General features: G+C 39.5%; 1 protein-coding gene across 4 annotated transcripts in view; it reads right to left on the bottom strand.

Moving 5' to 3' along the window:
• Positions 1–14,332: 14,332 nt before the first annotated feature.
• OTUD7A (OTU deubiquitinase 7A) overlaps positions 14,333–23,546 on the bottom strand; it is a 227,277-nt gene continuing 218,063 nt past the window's right edge. For 3 of the 4 annotated variants that reach the window (XM_067534772.1, XM_067534773.1, XM_067534775.1), the window contains 3 exons: positions 18,906–19,020; positions 18,664–18,748; positions 14,333–15,944 (listed from right to left, as the gene is read on the bottom strand). In XM_067534772.1, coding sequence (XP_067390873.1) covers positions 14,517–15,944; positions 18,664–18,748; positions 18,906–19,020 — 1,628 coding nt within the window. In that variant the 3' untranslated portion in view covers positions 14,333–14,516. Of the gene's footprint in view, positions 15,945–18,663; positions 18,749–18,905; positions 19,021–22,661; positions 22,786–23,546 lie in introns of those variants that run through there. The other variant, XR_010917407.1, reaches the window with a different exon arrangement.

Genomic DNA, 23,546 nt, shown 5'->3' with positions numbered 1-23,546 from the left:
TCATGAGGGCCTCATAGTTGGAAATCCAAAACTGGAGTGCTGCAGAAGAGTAGGATTTTCTGCCAAATAGGTCGAGTCACTTCCAGTCTTTATCAGAGTGGGAAGATCGAGGTTGGTATGGACGAGTCTTCTTGTGCGCAGCATTCATCACGAGAGAGTTTGGGGTAGGGTGAGAAAACAAAAATTCAGCATTTTTTGCTGGCACGTAATATTTTCTATCCGCCTAGTTGCATGTGGGGGGAATAGAAGCTGGGGTCTGTCATAGGAGATTGGCTGGTTCCAAGAGTGCCCCATTAATGGGTAGAGCAATTTCTGAAGTAGAAGAGATGTGGAGGATGTCTATAAGTTCTTGTTGTTGTTCTCTGACCTCCTCCAATTGTAATATTTAAGTCGTCGGCAACCCTATGGAAATGGAAGAGTTTAAAAACTCATCAAATGCAGTAGGAGGAGGTGGCATAATGGCCTCATCCCGTGAGGATGATGAGAAATGTAATATAGGTGAGCCCTCTTGGTCCTGTTAATCCTCCTGTTCTTCCTCTTGTTCTTCCAGGTGTTCTTGTTCCTCTTGTGTTTGAGTCTGAGGAGGTCTAGAGACAATCGAGGATGGGATGGATGGTGGGTGTTGTACCTGCTGCAGAGGTGGAGGGTTACCAAAGCGAGCTCTATACATGGCCCATGGATCACAGTAGGGCCAAGTTGGTGGGAGAGGAACATGGGGCTGCATCCAAAGAGGATCCTGCCAAGACAGTGTTACTTGAGATGTTGCGGGACCGGCAGGTGGGACCAGTGGTAATTGGCATGAAGTTGATGGTGTGATGGATTCTGCATCTTCTCCCTCTTCTTCTTCTACATCACTAGGAAATGGAGGAGCAGTGCCTGCAGTTGAGAATGACGCGTGACTGGAATTAGGAGATGGTGAGACTTGCAGTATGGTACATCTCAGAAGTGAGGATTCCGGGGTCAGATACTCTTAGATCCAAAGAGCAACTGAATTCTTGTGGGGTATAAGGCATCCATGGTGTGGTCAGCAGATGGTGCTAAAGGTCTGTTTGGAGGTGGCAGTGTGGCTGATGTTGGTGCCGTTGCTTTTATCGGAGTCGAGGTTTTCACTGGTGCCAGGGTCTTAATCAGCGCCGGGGTTTTCGGCGGTGCCGGGGCTTTCGACAGCCCAGCTGCTTTAGTTGCCAAAGTTTTTGACGGCACCAAGGCTTTTGGTGCTGAAGGTCTCATTGGTGCCGAGGTCTTTGTGCCCGATGATTTAGATGGTGCCGAGGTTTTTGGCAGTGCTGATGTCGATGCCGATGCTTTCTTTGGAGTCAGAAAAGTCGTCGGACCTGGAGCTGGCCCAGGAGGCTGCACTTGAGCAGCATAAGTAGGGAGTGATGTCGGTGTTTGGAACTCAGCACTAGTATGTCCCTCAGATCTTGCACTAGAGACTGAGGGGACAGTTGTTTTCTTGCCATTGTGACCCCATCAGAAGCCATTGACACCATGGACCTAGCCGGGGATGGCATTCTGGAGGCTTGAGCCTCAGAGGCTGAAGAGGGGGTGGCTCTCTTCGTACTCTCAGCCCAGTCAGATGATGTCTTAATCTTGGTTGGGCATGAGGCGAGAGCGTCAGTGGAAGATCTTTCTGACCATGCGGGTCTCTCGGGAGGACTGAGAGCCTGGGTCCGATGCTGGGTGGAGGGACTTTTCCATTAGGATTAGCTTTAGTTTAAGGTCCCTGTCCTTTCTCGCCCTTGGCTTGAGACTGAGGCAATGGGAGCACTTGTGGGGTATATGTCCCTCTCCCAGGCAGCATATACAATGTGCGTGGCCATTCGTTAATGAAAAGGCAGCCCTGCAAGATAGGCATCTCTTAAACCCAGGGGAGGGATTAGTCTCCCTATGGGGAAGGTAAGGCAAAAAGAAAAGCTACTCTAAACAAACAACTGTATAATAAAAGTGTAGTGGTTGAGAGAAAAATGTTTGTTTTGTTTTTTAGAAAGGAAAAAGGGACAGAGAGAAACAAAGAGGAGAAGAAATAAGTTCTAGGAACTGAGGACGGCCAGACCGCACAGCGCTTTGTACTAGCTGCGCAATGCTCCAGACGGGGAAGGTGCACACGTGCGGTCTGCCGGGGACTGCCACTGGAGATCTTTGACTCCAGCTACAAAGGCGCTGCCACATCTTCGATGGAGCACCCCTGGGGTCATCACTCCAAGAAACAAATGACATTATTTCTTAATATTACAAAGCCAGGCTTTGGGGTCAAACCTTTTTACATTGACACCCCAAACTGCTATTAAACCTAATGGTTTTGGATTTAGTAACTTCATTCCAACTTCAGCTCCAATATAGATGGGCACAACTTTCACTGACTTCAACAGAAGTGACGCCTGCTTACATCAGAGTCGAACCAATCTTCCGCCACCAAGCTCAAGGCCATCTTTGCCATCCTTTCTCCAGCCCCACTGCTTCTTCCATGGAGCTTGGCTTCCTGACAGGTTCCAGCTATCTTGAGCTCCCTTTCCCACCTGAATTTCTGCAGAGCAGTTTCTCTGTCTCTTCCAGCCCAAGTCCAGGATTCTAATGGGTGACATATCCAGGCACAATCCCCCAAAAGTTCCACACACCTCAGTAACTTGTGTCTTGTACAGTACTACAAATTGTTTCAGTCTAGAGAATCTTAACTAACTAAACATCAGATTTTGCCAACATTAGTCACTTTGGGCAGTACCTTTCTGTGTGAGTAGTGCCGCTGACGTTGGTGGGACTGTTTGCTTGAACGAGGAAGGAAGACAGTATCAAGCCATAGGGATTCCTCCTTAGAAGTAACAGCTGGTTTCTCCAGTTATCTGGTCCACGTTCTCAGCTAGGGACACTCGTGACAGTAGAGGCTGGATTCATTACAGTTGACTGCACATTTCAAAGTACTTGAATTTCAGGTAGAGGCACATTTTGCATAAGAAATAGTCTTACATAATGCTTTAGAAAGTATGCCCTCTCTGTGATTTTAGAGTTTGCTGTGGTGTCAAACCTGCTTTCCTCCAACCCAGAATTCTTCTCCTAGAGGCAGTACCAGGCCTTCTTGCATGACACTTCAGAAATTATGCCCTCTCTGTGATTTTAGTATTTGGTGCGAGGCCAAACCTGCTTTCCTCCAACCCAGAGTTCTCCCAGCGGCTATACTAGTCCCTCTTTTGGTCCCTGTGGCTCATGAAGTCAACCTTCTTCACTCTACCCTGTAAATACTATGCTTCTGCCCTGACCTGGAGGTAGCACTCAACCAAGGCTGCTTAGTTTCCAAGCCCACCCAGAAATTTGATTGAGACTGCCCACAAGGGACCAAATGGGATAGTGCTTTCCTTTTGTGCGGCCAGACCTGCCTATCAGGAACAAGATTTCACATAAGACAAATAGCCCTCAGATGATAATGGCTTTCAATCACTAGCAACATCATCACCATTCTAACCAGAAACGTAAATGTGAAAACTCCAACTCGCATAAACACTCCCCCAGACCATTCAATCTCTAGTTGATTTAATCTCTTACTCTCCAATTCAGGAAAGCACTTCAGCAGGTGCTCAGCTTTAAATATGTGCTTAAGTCCCAGTGACTTCAATGCTCTGGGCCCTTCTGATTCCCCTCTCTCCTTAGGTATGGCACACGTACATTAGGAATGTCTATTGAAATACGTATATTGTGTTCTTATATAAAAATAATTTTAAAAATTCAAGCGTATTTGAGCTTTGTCATCTGAGTATGTTCTAATTTAGGCAATTTAATCCTGAAAATGCAATCCTGGTGATTTTTTGCCACCAGAAGGAAAAGTGAACTAATTAATATTCTATGGGCTTGTATCATGCTCCCAGCCTGTTTACCCTTTAGACTTTCCCGACACAATATTTAGTAATACAATACAATACAATACATGAAAGGCTTACTCAAGAATTCAGACAAATTAATACTTTACAAATAAGTTAATTTTATTGAATAGGCATTATAGCTTCTCTCTGTCTCAAATAATGGAGAAGCCAATTCACACAGATTACAGAGATCTCAGTTACTTGTAGTAATCTTTCATAAAAGAAAAATTAAATACAGTTCTGCTATAAAAAGTGCGACAGTTATAACTGGAAGTTTTCCGAAACGAAAGCAAGATTTACTATCTATTGCAAAAATTGGTTTAGTGCTTTAATACTTTACAAAGTAACAATCCAACTGCTAAAAACAGCTCTTACACATCATCTTTGTCAAAGAATGGATCAGATTAAAAATAACATTTAATCAGAATGAACATTGCATGTAAAAAAGGTTCTCAAGAACTCGCACTTTCCACCACAAAAAATATTCATTATTCTTTAACATTATTTAATGTTTTAATTTCTTTGGAACAATCAATTTAAACATGATATAGGAGGCAGGTTCAAAATGACCAAATGTTTTGTCTGCAGACCAAAGTGATGGAAAGCAATCACATCGTTCAATTACTAACAGGGCATAGGTAAGATAAATCATCTTGTTTCACATGAGAAGAGCATTTAAATGAAAATGATCAAATTCAAGAATCCCGGAAACCTACCTCAGATTTAAATAAAGCCTTGATATGCTTATTATAGCCATATTAAATTTTTTAATCCTAAAACAATCTTCTGTTAAAACTCTTAAGAAATGTATAAAAGACTACAATAAAGTAAGCTCAAGCGCCAAAAAAAATGAGATTGGTTTGACTGCCAAGAAGTTTAATTCTTACCCTAGAAAAATCAATGAAGCTTGCTTTTTTCTGTATTAACATTTGCTTAAACATTGGTGACAGTACTCTACATTTATACAGACTTCTTAACATTCTGAGTTGATTAGGTTATTAGGAAGAGTTGCATCACCTGTTCTGATTTTTTAAAAATTTTTATTGTACTAAAAATTAAATTGATCAAAATTGAATGAAGACGTTGAATGGACTTTAATAAACCAAATAGGTGGGAGCTGGGCTATTTCAATACTTTCAAATTTAGACAAAGCATTCTCTATGTGAGTTGAACAGAGAGGACAAATCCTACTTACTCATGGAAAACTCCCACTGACTTTAATGTGAAGAGGAGAAAGTAAGAACTTCAGACTTTGTCCAAGAGTTTTAAGAGAGAATGGAAGAAGGTTATCAGTAGATACAAAGATGTACAGATAATTTTGGGGGTGGGTGATATAGTAGCTGGTGATAATAAGATGACAATTGAATTATCTTAATTAGAGATAGCTCCTATATGATGGATTCTCTTGGGGGAGTATCCTAAATAAACTTGCCCTGGTTTGAGATGCATCTTGCTTAAACCATGGAGAATTATGCAATAGAAAATGTACATTGAAGGTCAAGAATATATGTAAACAGTACCGATTTTCAAAATTTGACCCATCTTTCTCCATGAAGAAAAATTTACAATCACAAATGTCAAGGAAGGAGAAGAATGCCTTTGAAAGAGAGTTAATTCTTTCATTCATGCAACAGTCAACTGAAGGGCACTATGAAATACTTATAACAGTATTTTTCCACTAAAATACTAAGAGAAAACTGAACTGAAGAGTGCAATAAACACATAATAGCCATGTACAGCTCACAACCAAATATCTATTTAAATCATGGAAGACAACACCCTATGAATGTAACAGGAGGATTATCCTCATAAGAATAAGTGATGGGTTGGGAAACAACAGTTAAAGATTCATTCTTCCTGACCGTAATCTACTGAATTGGGGCAAAGTCCTGCTCAAATTATTAATGTTAACATGGTATAATACTACAGTTTGGACCTCCCTGACTACTGAAGTCTGTGTGGCTAATTCCATTTATTATTTAATCTAGGCTTAAATCCTATTTGTTCTCCTTGGTTTATGCTGAATGAACTGAGTTTTGCATTATGTGCATGCAAAGCTCCTTGAGGAGCTCCTGGGGAAAAGGGCTTTCCTCTACTGTAGAAGCACAATGTGCATTGCACAGTTACTGTATTGACAGTAGTCCTGAACGAGAGAGGCTGTCAAAAACCCTCTGTGCATTTCTCTTAATGTTAGAACATAAACATGTACAATTTGCAATGCTTAGAGACAACTGCTTCTTTACTGCCCTTTGTAGCTGTTTTTCTGTTCATCTCAGATGGCAACATTTGAATGTAGTTAAAAGAAAGGAGGCGTAAAGACACTACCTCAGACCGAAGGGGACTGGCGCCTTGTTTTGCTACCGGATCTCACGCATATTTTACTAAAAATGGGGAAAAACCCATTTTAAATTACATAAGCCAAGGTGGCCAAAGTGCAGGCGAACAGAGTTCTACAAAGCCTTGTTCCACTGGCATGGCCTTTAATACAGAGACGCTGTTCACAGGGATAAAAGAGCCCAGTGGACAGTGTCCATATGAAAAGGCGACAACGGCTGAGTCTGCTCTACTTTGAGCAAATCAGGCACAGGTACCTGGCTCCTGGCAAACTACCACTTCATTTGGGCAAAATTTGACCCATGCTGCATTCTAATTTGATTTTGTGACAAGGCAGTTACACGTTTATATGAAATGCCCAGGCAGGGTGTTTTCTTCTTCTCCTCAGTTACACCTGTGTAAATCTGGAGTCACTTTGCTGTTAGACTGGTGTAAAATTGATGCATAAGAAAGAGGAGAATCAGGTCACCAGTTTTCAAGATGCATTTTACTCCAATGAAAAGCATTAAAAGGGTCAAAAGGAAGCCAATTATAATTAATAAATGGGGCAATATTAGACATGGCTCAAGCAATTAGGTGCCAGGGCTCAAGCAATTTTCTTACATTCATAATTGATTCAACAAGCCCGAAAGTACCCGGAGCTATGAACTGCCAAGCGTAGAGGTGCTAGGGCTCAGCCCTAGCAAGCCCTGGCAAAAATTATGCACTGAGCCTTGGCAATGAATAGATCTGGACAATTAAACAGATGAATGGCAAAGCAACAAGTTTCTCTTCTCTGAGTTTATGTGGGATGATCCACAAACCATCCAACCTAGGCAGACATTGATTTTTGATATCCAGAACTCTGTACTCCACTAAACATTCTGTTGCCGTAGTTACTATTTTACCCACCATTTACCTGCCTAATTACTTTTATTCTCTTTTCCCTCCTTTTCATTGACGTTTCCATCACACTGGCAGTTATCAAAGAATTGTAACTTTCAAGACCTTCCCCCCGCCCGCAAAACAACAAACAAACCCTACCTCTGATTCAAATGAACATAGGGAGCAGACAGTTTTACAGCACCACAATTATGCAGGCTACCGTAGACTAGAGCCATTTACAGTCGTGGGTAAATGAGGGGGTGGGGACAGAGGCTGCATCTAGTTAAGTGACTCTCAGTCCCCAGAGAGTCACAACTTTAAGGCTGTTTGGAACATGGTGGCTTTTCCCCACGCTGTGTGTTCCGCAGTGCAAATGTGCATCAGCCATTTAGATTCCCTTGGTACAGTACATGCATTCAGGTAATGGGAGCTAAAACAGACTGGTCAAAACAGCATGTTCACTTAAGACAAGCAAATTATTGTGGTCAGGCTTTGCAATGAAAAAAAAAAACAAACAAAAAACCAAACACTTCCCCTGACTGTCTGAGGAATCATAGCCCTGCTAAGAAGTAGGTTTTTATTAAATGGACAATTATACTGTATTTTGGTACATCAAGGCAGGTCTCTCCATATGCAAGTGATCACTTTATAAATAATTCTAGTTATTTACATAGAAATTGAAAATCACTAAAGGTCATATAATTTTCATTGATTCAAAAAAAGAGAGCAATAAAAAAAGACCTGAATACGTGCAGGCAAAAAAGATTACCTATAGGCACCTAAATGACTGGCTTGATTTTCTGAAGTCATCAGGCAACAGCAGCTCCCATTGAAATCAATGTTCAGCACCTCTTAAAACCAGGCCACTCATTTATTAGCCCAAATATGGATTTAGGGTCCTAATTTAAGGCACCCAAATTTGGAAATTTGGTTGCAATACTTACATTAGCAGTTGGTTTTTTAAAGATACCCAGTACTTCCTGCATCTGAAAAATCGTACCTGTGGATTTGTGACTTACGTATGCATTAGTAGCAAACAGTCTTTTTTTTTTGCACAGTTCATCAGATATTGATATGTACAGTAACGAAGTACTCTGAAATAAAATCTGAATCATGTCATCTGCAAGAAACTGATATGGAAACAGTGTATGTGTATGCATGTTGGGCAGATATATACAGTAAGATTAAAATGTATTTACCAGTTAGAAGCAGACATTTCCACAATCTAGAGTGATTTTCAATCTGCAGGTATTAAATTATTATACTAACTTCTCATTCTCACTATCTATTTTTCTAGGAATAACAATTCCATAAACCTATTTAAAAAGCGAAATGAATCTACTCAAACGGATTCAAACCCTTATGAATCCCAACCACATTCTCCGTAGGAACTTTTTTTGTTCAGGTAAGAAAACTTTCTGGATAAATTTATGACTCTGAAGTTGTTTATAAAAAAGGGTGCATGGGTGTTACTTGGAGAGATTGCGTGGGAAGAGGGAAGTACTGTACCAAAATATATAAACAAAAATTTAAAGCTTTTCAATAAAAAACATTCATATATTCCAACTTTCAATAGACATTGGAGTGCACAACAGACAAAGAGCATTCAGAATTGATGAGAACATTTACAAAGCTTTCTTTTCATGGTTAATTTCCACCAACATTTCTGAAGTTAACCTACTAAAATCACAACCCTGTTTATAATAAAGGCGCAAAATATTGCTCTGTAGCATATTTTGAAAATAATATAAAAATAATTTCTATATTACAATTTAAACTTGGCTTGTAAAATTCCAACATAATACAGCCTTAAATCTACAAACAGAATACATTTACAAACACATTTACCTTTCTTTATGTTTTTTTGTTTTTTAGCAATATACTATTCTTTTTTTAATCATATACACAGGAAATTAATGTGCAAGTAAATTTAAAGTAGTGTAGGTTACTGAAATAATTTAAATTCTATGCTGTATACTATTTGGTGATAGTCTATGAAAGTTGCCATAGCTTCAAACAAATATGCTTGCAGTACGTTGAAAGAGATTTAAAATGGTTTAAGCTGAAAAGCCACTTACAGTCAAGGTCAGTGATTTAGCTTCTCTAGGTCTTGGTCTTTTTCAAATTACTGTGATTTCCATCAGGTTATGGATATCTAATGATGCACAAAACATTCCCAATGTTAGGAAGGCATCACTTCCCTAGTCAGCTTGTTTCTATTTTCTTGTGTGCGCAAAGGGCTGACCTAAATTAGTGGGATTCTTTCCATTGACCCAAAGGGACCAAATTCCTGTCTGCTACTCCTCAGGGCAAAATTCTCTTTGATGTCGTTGGGAATTCTGTCTAAGGAAGATGAGTGGCATTTTGCCCCAAAAGGCACAAAATTTGGCTGAAAGTTTAGGCCCAATCCTGCAAACTGATCAACATGTTTCACTGCACATGAGCAGTCTCATTGGTGTGAGGGAGATTAGTCTCTGCATAAAGTTAAGTACACCTGTAACTATTTCCAGGATCGAGGCCTTAATGAGCAATATTCTGCCAGTTCAACTGCTGTGCATTATTTGATATCAATGTATTCAGCACAATAAAAATAAAACAAACCAGGATGTGCCCACAAATCACAGCAGAACACAGGCTGCTATTATTACAGCAGTTTGTGCTGATCTGCAGTCAGTCAGCATGCCTGAGCAAGCAATTGGCATCAGACCATGCGAGGCATGCCCAGAACGTTTCTTGCATCGTGAAACACTGCTCACCTCCTAGAACTTTTTATACTGACGAGAACTCTCAGCCCTCATCTGAGGGCCTATTTCAAGTTCTTAATAAATGAGCAACATAAAAAATGGCAAATGGAGCATCTTTCCCCACACAGACCCCGTTTGTATGTCACTTTTGAATTTAAGAAGAGCACATTATTCGTTGCTAAAGAAAGGTTGGTCACACTTTATAGAAGTGGTGCACTTATAAACAATTTATAAAGCTTAATAAATTAATAGAGGTTTTAATAAATGGTTGATTCATTGTTATAGAGTCCCACATGTCAACAGGGATGCAATCAAAGACCCGTGCCACTGCTGGCCTGGGTCTATAAAATTGCAGTGTAGCCATTCAGGCCTAGACTGGAGCCCGGGCTCTGAGACCCTGCTCAAGCCTAAACATTTACATTGCTATTTTTAGCCCCAGAGCCTGAGCCAGCTGATCCAGGCTCTCAGACTCAGTGCCATGGCTTTTTCATCACAGTGTAGACATTCCCTAAGTGGCGTATACCCATCTACCACACTCTTCTCCTGGATGTGCTTATATCTAGCACATGTCTCGTATCTGTAACATACTTGAAACATCTAGCCGTCATTTATAAACCCTTGATAAACTATTTATAAATGGAACCTTAATGTAAAGTGTGGCCAAAAGTCTCTTAATGATTATACGCCTCCTCTCTTACGAGCACACCGTTGTAACAGATTTCATGAACAAGGTATAACATTTCCATAAGTATTTCTTTTTAAAGATTTTTGATTAGCAGAAGTAACTGCACATTAGAAAAATGTAAACAATACCTACTTTCTCTAACCTACATTTCTTCTGGTGACTGTGACTGTATTTTTTGTGTGGGCATTTAGCATTTTTTTAAATTGGGTTTTACCTATGAAGAGTGAGTAGGACTGATGATATTCTGTCACTGTTTTGTGTTCTACATTTACAGCACCATTTCCTCAATCCTGCAAACTGGCATCGAAAAGCAAGAGCGCTGGCACGAGGAGGAGAAATGATGATCTGATCCATCCAGCGGCTGTGCCATGATCGGAGAGTGCCAAAACAGAACAAAAACAGGTTTTAAAAAGTGACAGACAGTATCTGTATAATTGGCCACCATCTTGGCTAACACTGGGAATCAAACTGTCGACTTCCTAAGTTAAAAGTATGAGTCTCTATACCTTAAGCTAAAAAGCAAGCTTTTTTAGCTGAAAGCTGTTAACAAACGTACTTTCTCTGTTGGGTGGGCACAGAGGGGTACATATAACACGTCGACCTGTGGGTTACACTTCATCTAAGTTAAAAAGTTGTTACAGGAGTTATAAATATATTACTTATTTGTTATAATGGCAAAAATGGAGCCCAGGGCTATCACCTCTCTCTAAGGGCTGGATGAGGAGCAACTGAAGGTTGGGGTTTTTTTTTTTAAACTGCTGGTGAACTCAAGCTATGAGCATTTTCTAGTAATCTCTGAAGGATAGACAACAAACTCCCTTTTAGGTTGGGACTTGGCAAATGCAGTTCAATGGGCGTATACACCATAATGCTTGTCAGATGGAGTCCTTATGCTCTAAAAACTCATCAGAGCAGGTGCTGTCTTTGTGTGTTTGGGGTATCAAGTGCCAAGCACTATGCTAGTACTAAGAAATACTAGCAGCAAATAGGAGTAAGTGTCATTTTTGCCCAGGAAAAAGGGAACAACGGGCAGGGGGGAGGGGCGGGAAGAAATACATAACAGGAATACAGAAGACTCACCAGCAGCAGAGGAAGATTTAGCTAGCAGCAGCCAGTTGCAAAATGGCCCCTTTAGGGCTGCACGTGCTCATGTCTGCCAAATGTAAAGAGACAATACTAGAAGGGGATGCTGGGAAAAAGTTCTTATAAGAGAGCAACCCTGTGCTGAGCTAATTTATTAAGGACCAATAAGTTATTAAAGAAGGTGAGCTCAGGAAAGGGGCTGCTTCTTAATAACGCACATCAGTACTAGAGCACTATAGATTTATTTTAAATAACTGAAGAAATAAATTATGAAATATTATCAGGAAACAAAGTATGATACTTCGTATTGTGAAGGTTGGATATGCTGACACAATTGTGTTGTTATTCAGCAGACCAATTACACTTTTTAAAATATTGTAGGTAAGAGTCAATCTATTAAATAATCTGGACTATAATAATTACTTATGTAAATATTTACTTTGTAAATCTCTTATTTTGAGGAGTACTGCATCTAAAACCTTAATAAATGATTTTTTTAAAACTTAAAACAAATACATTTTTAAGTGTGTGCTGTGACCACATTTCTTCTTATTCAAAGATGATGCAGCTAAATCAAATAAATGGACAAGAGCAACTGGATGCTAAGTGCAATTTTTTCAAGCTTAATTTTATACAGAAGCATTTATAGGAATATCAAATGCTACTGCTACTCTAATAATTATTTAATATTTCTTTCCTTCATGAAATTCTGTCCTTTCTGTTTTCTCAGTCTCTCTCTATAACAAATACAATCAAGTATGTTTGATTTGTTGTAAGATGATCTGAAATCACAGATTTCTTTGGCAATGAGAACATATACTTAATCACCACAGCTAACAAAAAAAAAAAAAAAAAGAGAAACTGTGTACCAGCATACAAACCAAGTCTGGGATTCTTAGGAGTGAGTCACACAATAAAGTTAACAACTCATTCAGCTTGATAACATGTCCTTTCATGGAAAATGAATACAAGTTCCATACAGGTCTGAATTCATGAAAGAGCTTGTGAGGTATTGCATTAATTTTTCACAAATTCATTTTTAGGGGGTGATTCATTAATCTATTTAATAAAAATGTCTATAAGGGTCTGATTGAGCAAAACATTTAAATATGTGTTTAATACTAAGTATGTGCCAAAGTCCCACTGATTTCAAGAGGGCTTTGGGTGCATGATTAAATGCTTTCCTGAAATTGAATGGACTTATGTATGTGCTTAAGTGCTTTGCTAAATCAGGGCCAAAGAGACTGACCGTGAGCTCACAATGATGCTAAGTAAGAGCAACTGTACTCAAATGAACAGTTACACATTAAGATCTAGGTATGTGCAATGAGAATTAGGCCCTAAGCCTCTTGTAGATCAGGAAAAATGCTGTTCAATACTTGAATAAAATTAGACTCATGATCCTGAGAATAGCAGAGAATTACCAGTTAACAAAGAGTCCTGAAAGCAAGCACTTTTCTGTCTACCTGCAGGAAATCAGCTATTGTTCATAAATATGGATAGACAGAAAAATCAGCCATTGTTTACAAGTGTATCAATACTAAAAATCTGAGTTTGTTTTATTGCCATACTTGCATTGGTTGGTGGCATGAAAACTGCAAATAACATATTTAGGAAAACCTGTTGGAATAAGAACCACAAATGTACTTTGATGGTATTTGTGACCCCTTCTATCTGCTTTTCACAAACATCCATTAGAGCAAAACTTTATGCCCAAATGGGAAAGGAAGTATCACAAATACTTATGTAAATAATTGGCTATGAAGACTTGCCCAAATCTGCATTTGCATGAGTATTCATGATTGAAGTGCTTGCAAGGATATCTTGAAAGATCTTTGTGGGTGCGGGTGTCAGTCAGTCTAGAAGACTCAAATCAATAGTTGCAACAAATAGTTTGCAAGCAGTGCTTAGGTAGAAGTATTTTCACAATAACCATTCATCCAGTAATTTTGGACAACAAGCAACTTAATAAAAGACAGAAGTCAAATTGTGGAAAGGGGAATTAAATTTGTGCAATATATTCTTTGTGCTGACTAGTTCATCTAGCCCTAGAAGGTGGCAAAATTTTCTGTCTGGTGAGCAACTTCTGAAAACCCAGTGCATCTTTTCGGTAGTTTTTATACGTTTCTCCTCATCTTCACAGCAATAAAAATGCTGCTGCAATTCAAGTGACTAAGATTATTTGCTGGGCTTTGTGGGTGATGCACAATCTTATATGTAAAATGGCCACAATATATTTCTAGCAATGTTAGAAATCTGTCTCGGCATTTACAGCAAATAAACAAATGGCCCAGTTCATATTTTTACTGAACTGAGGGGAAAAAAATCCACAAGCATCTATAATTATGAGGAGATACAGTCCTCATGAATCCAGACCTTCATTCACATATTTCTGGAGACCTGGTGTTTCACACTAAAATGAATACAAATGTTTACAATAATGTAATATGTCACTATGTTAAAAATGTGCAGTATGCAAAATGACTACCCTTCTAAAGAAAGGGCTATGAAAAATTTATTTTCTATTGAGAAAAAAATCATCCCTATGATGGCTATAGAATTTCAAATGTATATGAGGCAGATACTATCCTATTACAATACCACATCTCCAGTATTATGACTTTTTTCCCTATCGTTCTACTACCTGAGTGATGTCAGTGTAAATTCAGGCACCATTAGTAAATTTTTGACCAAACATATACACAGCACTGACAAAGGAGTAAACAACCTTTCAGCTTACCAGTGTATGTAAAAAAGACACTGACAAAATGGAAAATAATACATTCTTTATGATAACTTAATCCTCTTATTTCTTCATTGCCCTAGAAAAGTGACAAGCTAGACATTATTTAGTCATCATTCCTTTAGGATTCCTTTTCCCATCATCCATTGCTATTTACTTTGTAAGCAAGAAAATGGTTAAACTAAGTAGTCATGGAAGGAACCTTACAATCCTCAATGCCTGTGTCCCTTACTTTCTCTCTCCCTACGCTTTAACTCCTCTTTGTAGCAGTATGAGCAGTAATTTTCAGTCTCAGGACGACCATAAAAGGAACAGTTCTCCTTCTTGCAACGGTTCTGTTGGATGGAATATATTGGGCAAACTGTGCTTCTGCCTCGATTTTTATCATTGTTTATCCGGGTCTGAGGAGCCTCCTCATCAGCATATTCTAAGCAGTCTCTAACATCACCGGTATTAAACCCATTTGTAAATGTCTGTGACTTGTGTTCAGTAGGCATGGCATAGGTCAGTGATTCCACTGTGTTTACTGTACGGATACCTGCTATCCGGGCTGGGCTATAGCTCTGTGACGACAGTGATCGATTCTGTTGGGGATAAGTGGCACATGTTTTTAATGTGCCAACCACTGGCTTATAGGTATCATCTTGGAAGCTCGATGGCCTGGGGTTGACATCATGCAAATGAATAACGCTTTGCCTTTGAACAGGTGGAGTATGGCTATAGTGGGCAGATATCGGAATGGGTCCACTTTTCTTAGCACCATTACTAGGTGAAGAAAACGACCCTGGAGTAGGACTAGAACGATCTTTAAACTTTAAAACTAGTTGAGTTGTATGGCTTTGAGGCAAGACTGGTGATGCCCTGTCCTGAGGAGATGATTCTAACTTTTCTTTTGAATATGATTCTTGCTCCAGTTTCCTGCAAGATGACCCATTCAGAGCTTTTTTCTCAGCTTCCTTTCTCTTCTGTTCCTGCTCAGCATTGAAACGCTCTTGGGCACTGGTCAGGTAATAACCAATCATCTCCTCATGGAACTGATGCCTATGGCTGGTCAGAAGAAGGCCAGCAAAAATAAATTTGCGTTCTCCTTGCATGGCAGCTCTCAAAATGTTGAGGCTGAGCTTCACATCGGTGCTGTATTTCCACGGGTCAGATTGTTTGTCCAAGAGGGATTTCGTGTTCATCTTTTCAGCAGGTGAGATGCTCGCCTTGTCAGTAGGAGATGGAGTTGTCTTTTCAGATGGAGACGTGCTCGCAGACTGTCCAGACTCCTCTTTGCTCCCTTTGCGAGATTTCGACTTCTTCTCTTTGACCTTTTCTATGATGTCGCCATTTTTCCCATTCCCTGAATTTGCTCTGCTCATCTTGCCATGCACGAGCCCTCCCAGTCCACCCATATTTTTTTTCAGCTTAATTCCTAGAGTTTTACTGAGGCTTCCGAGTTTATTGGCAACTGAATCCGTCCTGTTTTTGTCTTTCTCTCTCCTCTGTTTGTCTTTTTCTTTTTCTTTACCATTTTTGCCATTATTGCCATTTGAATTACTACAGATGGAATCTCGGTCTGAATCCATTGAGTCGGCCAGAGACTGAACATCCTCCCCTGCTGAAGCGGTGGGGGATTCTGGCTGGGCCAAAGGGGCCTGTTAGGGGAAATTAGTTATGATTAGATAGAGTAAAATCAGTTTTAAATAAGGATTAAGTTTTATTCCTCCGTCATACTGCTTTAACTTATAGTTAAACTCAATAATGCTTTAACTCAATTAGTTTATTACTGTCTAGCTGTGCAAAAGCACAAGTGAGACAACATTATGCTCTCACCAGAGTGATTTATATATTGTGACTCTATAAGAGCTGGCTCTCCTTCTTTGATATAGCCAACTGAATCAAAGACACAGGAGGTGCAGCAGAGCAGTGCTCTATATTTATATACTTTATATTATTGAAACCCTGTATTTTGGATGCAAGAAAAAGGATATATTTTTTATCTTCTCAAACACTAAGGATGAAATCTTGGCCCTACTGAAATCAATAGGAAATTTGCCATTGACTTCAATGGGGCCAGGATTTCACTCTAGGAGTTTTCTTCAGTTCAGTTGAAAATGAGGTTCATAATTGCTTCATAAAACAATGTCCACCCCTTGTTAGAGAAGAATGAAAAACCAGCCCATGAGTCTGTCAGCTACTGCAATAACAATAATAGAGATGGGGCTTCTCTGTGCAGACAGGTTAATTCAGTGGGAGTAAAGGGGAATCTACTAGGTGGTAGGTCACATCTGAATGGGACCAGACATGATTCACAAACAAATGCAGGAAATGGGGATCTGTCAATGAAAGGGATGGACAGACAATATGTGGGAGTAACTGGAGCTGACAGAGGAAAGAGAGGGTCTGGAAGTCTCTTATTAGGTGGGGTGCCTTCAATGAGCAGAGCTAAGGTATTCTTAGAAAGCTCTAGGAAACTGAACAGGAAGGATATTTGGAATTTGAAGGTGAAGGAAGATCCAGTAGGAGGGAACAACAGAGCTGATGGCCCTTCGCATTCCCTGGGCAGATGCATTTCTATTGCATTCTGCATGATTTACACTGTTTTGAGTGCTTACATCACTCCAGTCTCATGAATGAACACAGCAACAGGGTGTGCATTAATAGGCTATTAGTGCACATCTTAGATGCTTTGGGAGGTCTAAGGTCAAAGGTTGAGTAAAGGCAAAGGTCTTCTCTAAAAAGTGACAATGCTAAAAAGAGCATAGAAAATGCCACTACTTCTATTATTAAACAAGAAACTGTAGTACAACGAGGGAGATGGTATTATCCTTAAAATTACTGTCTTTTTCTATACCATTGTAGAGCTGCTGCCTAAAATCTTTTCCAGTTCCCTACTTAGCTTCTTGCTAGTTTTCAGAATGCAGTACACATCTGCACATCTTTTGATCACCAGAAAAGTACACCAAAGCACACAGAGACTAACAGAGGGGCTTACTCTATGAATAATATGGCCCATTAAACTGACATTTCATTCGAAGCACATAAATCTTTTTATATAACAGTTCTTTTTGTGAATTTAGGAAGAACATACTCCCATTATACAAATTACTTCTTAGTATCCACCTACCCACCTGAGGTACTTATATGGCTCCCATCTCCATAGGATGGACAAGTACCTAGTGTGGATATTTGAGCACCTCACAATCTTTAATTTAATTAATACTTGCAACATCCCTATGAAGCAAGGCAGTGCTATTATCCCCATTTCACAGAGTAGGAACTGTGGTACAGAGAGACTAAGGGACTTGCTCAAGGTTACACAGGAGGTGCGTGGCAGAGCAGGAAATTGAAACCAGGTCTCTCGAGTCCTGGGCTAGTTCCCTAACTACTGGTTCATTTTGCCTTTCAGCAAAGAGAGAAGAGGAAATAGTATGGAAGAGGGGATAAGGACTCTCTCTACTATTTTGAACACATTTATTGTTTAATTTTTTTATAACAGCCTGCTTCTCAAAGATTTCCTGCACCCTTTGGATCCCTATCTCATTACGGCCAGACCCCGGCTGGCCTTTTGGAAATTTGGAGATATATTCAAGACTAATTTTGTCTCCTGCAAACCTTCACTGTTTTCCCTACACCCTCAATTTCTCTTTTCAACCCCCAGCTGTGCTGGGTGCCTAATTACCTTTGTCCTCTCCCATTAACCTTTTGACACTAGACTAACCCCCATTTCCTTTAATATAATTTGCATGGGAATTGTGTGTGTGAGATTCAGCAATGAGGTCCCAGCTGTGCACCATTTTAAATAGTTTCTTCCTCCCAAGGTGCTGGACTGTGGTCCTGTCAACCACTGTCTCATGTACAAGTGGAGTTATCAGATACCCAGTGGTCCAAATTTAATTTGTATAAGAGAAACTGACTGGAAATTGGCTGCTAGACCACTAACTGTTGCTGAAAGGGCAGCTGACCCTCTGGGAATATGGAAGCGTAATGGGGAGAAAGGCCTAAATAGTACAAGAAACCTTTAAAAATAGAGAATTAAAACAACCTAAAGAAAAATCATTCCAAAAGAGTAGAGGAAAAGCATCCGTAATCTCCTCTTTCCTGTTCACATCTCTTTTTACTAGAAATTCCTTTTCAAAGTGGAGTCTATGTTGCAAAAACACCCAAGCAGCTGTGTGTTTTTTTAAATGAGATGAAAAATTTAAAAGCCTTATTCCAAAATCAATTAGCTACACCAGGCTGTGTGCCTGTACTGGCTTTTGGTTCACCACTTAGGTGACACAAGGCAGGTAGCTGAACCCTGCGATCTCCCCTAGGAACACGCTCTGTTGTGGCTTATTTCTCTTCTGTTGTTTAGACAGAGGGAAGGGTTACCCGTGTTTCAGATGGTATGCGTATCCAAGTTACATTCATGTAGCTGTGCAGGAGATTAAGCTTTGCTTCTAGAGACAGAATCAAGCTAAAGAAGAAAAACAGAGGAAAGAAAACAGACAACTAATTAGTTACAATACATCCAAGGAAAATCATACTTATACTTCACCGCGCAAGAGAATTTGCATGGTTCAGACTAACAGCTAACTAACTAACTAACTGTTAAGATTACAGAGAGTTCTTACTTGGCCAGTCTGGTGTTATCATTGTCATCTTTCCCCCACTCCCAGTCTTTCCCAGGATCAACTGCAAAGTGCAAAGGCAGTAACTTGTGTTCAGAGTCAGTCAGAGGGATCACCGCTGAAGAAAAGAAGAAATCAGGAGTGAATAAATGGGTTTAGCTGGGAAAAGCAGTAGAAGAAATAATTTGCTGTGGAAAAGGACCAGAACAGAAATATGGTGCAAAGGCCTCTTATACTTAAAACAGTCTCTCGATCCTGTGTGACATGTGCCACCTCTCTACTCTGCTGAATTTGTCTTGAAAACCCAAGCCTTTTGAGAAGCATTTTGACATTGATTCCCTGCCCCCCTCCCCAATAATCTCTGGTACTGTATTTGTCTGACACCTAATTCAGTGCTGCAGCCTGTAATCATGCCAGTAGTCTCACTGACACCAGTGAGGCTAATTGGGGTGAGCCAGGACTACTGCCATGAGTGAGAGTTGCAGGATCAGGCTCTTAAGCCTTGTCTACACAACAAAGTTGTATAAGTTTATCTACACTGGTACAGTTAAAGCAGTACAGCCCCTCCCCCCCAGTGTGGATGCAGTTATACTGGTATAAATGTGCTTATTGGTATGAACAGGCTTATACTGGTATAGCTTATTCATGTCTGGAAAGGAGAATGAGCTATACCGGTATCAAGGACCTTTATACTGGTATAACTGTATCCATATGAGGATTTCCACCAACACATATGTATGGGTAAATACATATACTACATATACTACACCACAAACCCTCATGGTTATAGCAGAACAAAATCTGTATGTAGGCCAGGCCTTAGACAGGAAGCTCTTTGAGGCAAGCATTTTATAATGCACTATGTACATTTATATATTACATTATAAATATCAGAAATAGCAGGGAAAATAACCCATTTTAGCTCCATGCAAATGACAGTTTTTCACTATTATATTATACACACAATATTATTATACATGCGCACACACACATTATACATACAGCATACATAATGTGCATGGGAGTGTCTTTCATAGTTGGTACCTTCTCACTGCTAAAGAAACAAAAGTAAGTTGATAATTTGAATCTAAATCCTTCACACTCTCTCAGCTGTCGCTTAGGGCACAGACAGGGCTCCGCCATCACTGCCCACCCTGAGCCACTCTTTGCATGTGCTCAGTATGTTCTTATGGCCCATAAAGCTGATAAGAGCATTCAAAATTGAAACATAAAGCAAAGAGTGATTCTGCAGATTTCTGGCTCAGGTAATGGCCAGGTAGGGTATTTAAGAACCTGTGGCAGAGCCCAGAGCACGTACCAGTCAGCAAGCTATTTAAGGACTGGTCGAGTCCATTGAAAGGATCATTACTACTGTTTTCTTTCTTTTTGCTATTCTGCCCCCTTCTCTTTCTGCTTGGTGTTTGCCTCAGGGATGAGTTTAGCAGCTCTGCTGCGTACTGAGCATACTGAAGACTCTACTACAATATGTTTTATAGATTCTTAATTGAATAAATTATGAGAAACGTAATGGAGGTTTGAATGAAAATTGGCAATTTTCTTCCGTTTTGTTTTTTAAAACATTTAATCTCAGTGCTTAAATATTTTATAATGACATTTAATATAAAGCTGTTGAAGGGGGGAAGGGGACTCCTGCTTCTCAGAATTCTGCAGCCCATTACAATTCTAGTGACAACTAATCAAGAAATTTAATTTTCTTTAACATTAGCCTAAATGTCTGACTGTAAATATTCACTCAAGGAAAGCCAAAGGGCAAAGGGACTCTGAAAAGTCAGCCAGTCACATGGAAATGAATAATTCAGAGGCTATTACCTTTACCATAAACAATACTTAACTATTCTTTTCCAGCAGCAGAGACGTATACATTAGCAGCGCTGGAAGATGGAGCATTCTGGGTAATTATTGTTGATCACAGAGCAGAATGCAGAATAATCTAAACTTGCAACAATCATCATGCTGAAATGAGCTATTAATTGTACTTGATTTAGACATATTTGATGACAACCCCACTAGAAAACTATTTTTTGCCTCTTGTTTAATTTGATTTTCTACACACAGAAGAACTGGGGGTAGAAGAGTTGGGAGGAGGAAAGCAAAAATTCTGTACAAATTCTGTGTCAAGATTGCCCCCTACTGGCAACAGGGTGCAATGGTACTTTTTTTATCCAGGTTGCTCTTGTATTTAGGTTCAGGCATGGGAAACAAGTATTGTTAGAGACTTTAGCTCTTTGAAGAACATGCATTTGGATGACTAGTACAGTATATGATCTTGCAATTCAAAATTAATTGGAGAGCTCTGCATTAAAGCCACCAAGTCATTGCACTATGGGACACGCCAAAGGGCATCAGTACTAAGTAGAAGTGATTACTGGACCTGATCCCAATCTCATGTACACTGATGTAAATCAGGAGCACCTCCACTGAATTCAATGGCATTACATCAGTGGAACAACAGTGATGGAGTGAAAACAAATTCAAGTCCCTTGTATTTTGAGTGTCATTTACAGTCCAAAAAGGAAAGCGCAGTCAGAACTTATTAAACCTATGCAAATTAAGTTAATTAAGAAATTGTTATGGACTGATTTAGGATTTATTATACTCCTCACAACTACATTAAATCAGCAAATTGCAGAAAGCAAGCAAGAAAAGAGCCCGACTACGCCCAGGACAAACCCATGCCCAATCCTAGAGGTGCATACTCTTGCCCTGGAACTACTGATCTACAGAGAGCACAAATTGTGATTTATGAGATGGGATGTCACCATATGGCTTGAAACCAGAAGCCATTTACTATTGCCACGTATTTGATTCTTTGGATTTAGCTCCTCCCCAAAAAGTAAATGCATACTGATAAACAAAAACATTTAGATTTTTTTGTTTCATTTCATAAGACAATGACAGGTTACAAGAAACAGTTTTCGTAACCAGATTTCAGGGAAATCCATTAAAAATGAGCTGTTTCTACACAGAACATTTTTATTGATATTTGTAAAAGCTATTTGTACAAATCTTAAACTTGGCCTAAACTGTCCTGACATTGGCCCTCTAATAATATCTTAATCAGTAAACGTATGCGTAAATGTTATAATATTCTACCATCTCCATAAATATGCAGAACTTATGAAGCTCCCGTCATCTGCAATTTTTAAAGCCTTGTGATGAGAATATACAATAAACTGACTCTTGTCGGTAGTTTGAGGCTGCAGTGAAGGACTACTACTCCCTTCATGCACAATTTAATTGCTGAAGTCTTAACATTTTAAAATTCCACTTTGCTGCCTGGTTCGTAAGGTCCATTCTATTTAATGGCTTTGATTCCCTGTAAGTGAGATCCTCCTTCCTGTAGAACAGAAGTCACTGTAAAGTTCAAGGACAGTAAGTAAGGCACTTCAAACTAATTTTTAGAGTGAACATGGTAGGTCCAAATACTCTTCAATTGCCTACCTGCATAATTTGTGATTGTTTCCTGCTCCAGTATGGTCAAGGATTTTTTTTTTTTTAAGTGCTAGTTGAAACCATGCTATAAGTCTGTTAAAAAGCCTTGGTGCAGATTGGACAGATCCAAAATCATTGCAGCTATTTATGACTGACAGCATTCAATGTCCTCCAAGTATACTTTTAAAGTATTTCTAAAGCTACTGGCAAAATAACATGCCCCAATAGGTGCTCTCCAGTGAACCTTTATGATAAATGTATTATGGTCAAAGGACTGTTGTCACACAACTCAATTATTATTTCAACCTGATTCTGAGGAGTCATTTCACTGCTGGCTGGTTGACAAAGCACTTCATTGTAGTGTGGGAGCTCTTAGGTAAGCCTCATGAAACAGTCTCTGCCTCAGTTGGCAAATGTTCTTTTTTTTTTCCTGAATATATGAACAAAGATGAAAAACCTGGATAAGCAGCCTGTGAGGAGACAAAACTATTGGCAGGTTCTAGCCAGCCAATATGCTGATATCTTTTACCTTGTAGAACCCAGTTTAGTTAATGAAACTATCACAATGTGTTGATCAAAACGATTACTCAAGGACATGTCAAAATATATTTCAGCGAAACCACTGGTGATAAGTATGTTTTAAAATCCTCTCCAGACAAACAGGGTTCCCTCTGGGGAACCTGTGAGCGAGGTAAACCCATCCTCATCTCCTCAGTGACTGACAAATTTTGCAATGTATATGTACAGTAGTTGATCAGATTTAGATATGGAGTATCTGAGGGCAAAATGATTGAAGTCACTGGGGTTTCACCTATAAATGCTAATAGAGTTTTACTTGTAAGTCAAAGCTCCAAATTTGAGCAGGTGAGACTACACAGTCCAAGTAAAACAAAAATCAGTCAGAGCTATCTTTCCTTCAATGCTCTCAGAGTACATGATCAAATGTTATTCATATGTGGAGAACAAACCTTCATTACTGCCTATAATTAGATTGCATTTATGTAAAATAAAAAAGCCCAGTTCTTAGCAGACATTGATGGTCATGGAAAGCTCTATTCTCAATAGGGCTATGAATAAGTTATGTCATGTTTTACTTTGATATTTCTTAGTTACACTGCCTCTTTAGGGATAATACAGCTTGGTGGATCTAGCCCTGGGAAGATTATCTCAGATAGGGTGTTACTGTGGTGA

Source organism: Emydura macquarii, unplaced genomic scaffold, assembly GCF_026122565.2.
Source record: "Emydura macquarii macquarii isolate MOO-44397 ecotype Brisbane River unplaced genomic scaffold, CSIRO-AGI_Emac_v2 contig_3451, whole genome shotgun sequence".
Taxonomy (NCBI): domain Eukaryota; kingdom Metazoa; phylum Chordata; order Testudines; family Chelidae; genus Emydura; species Emydura macquarii.
The sequence above is the reverse complement of the archived record's forward strand: the minus strand, read 5'-3'. Positions and strand labels throughout refer to the sequence as shown.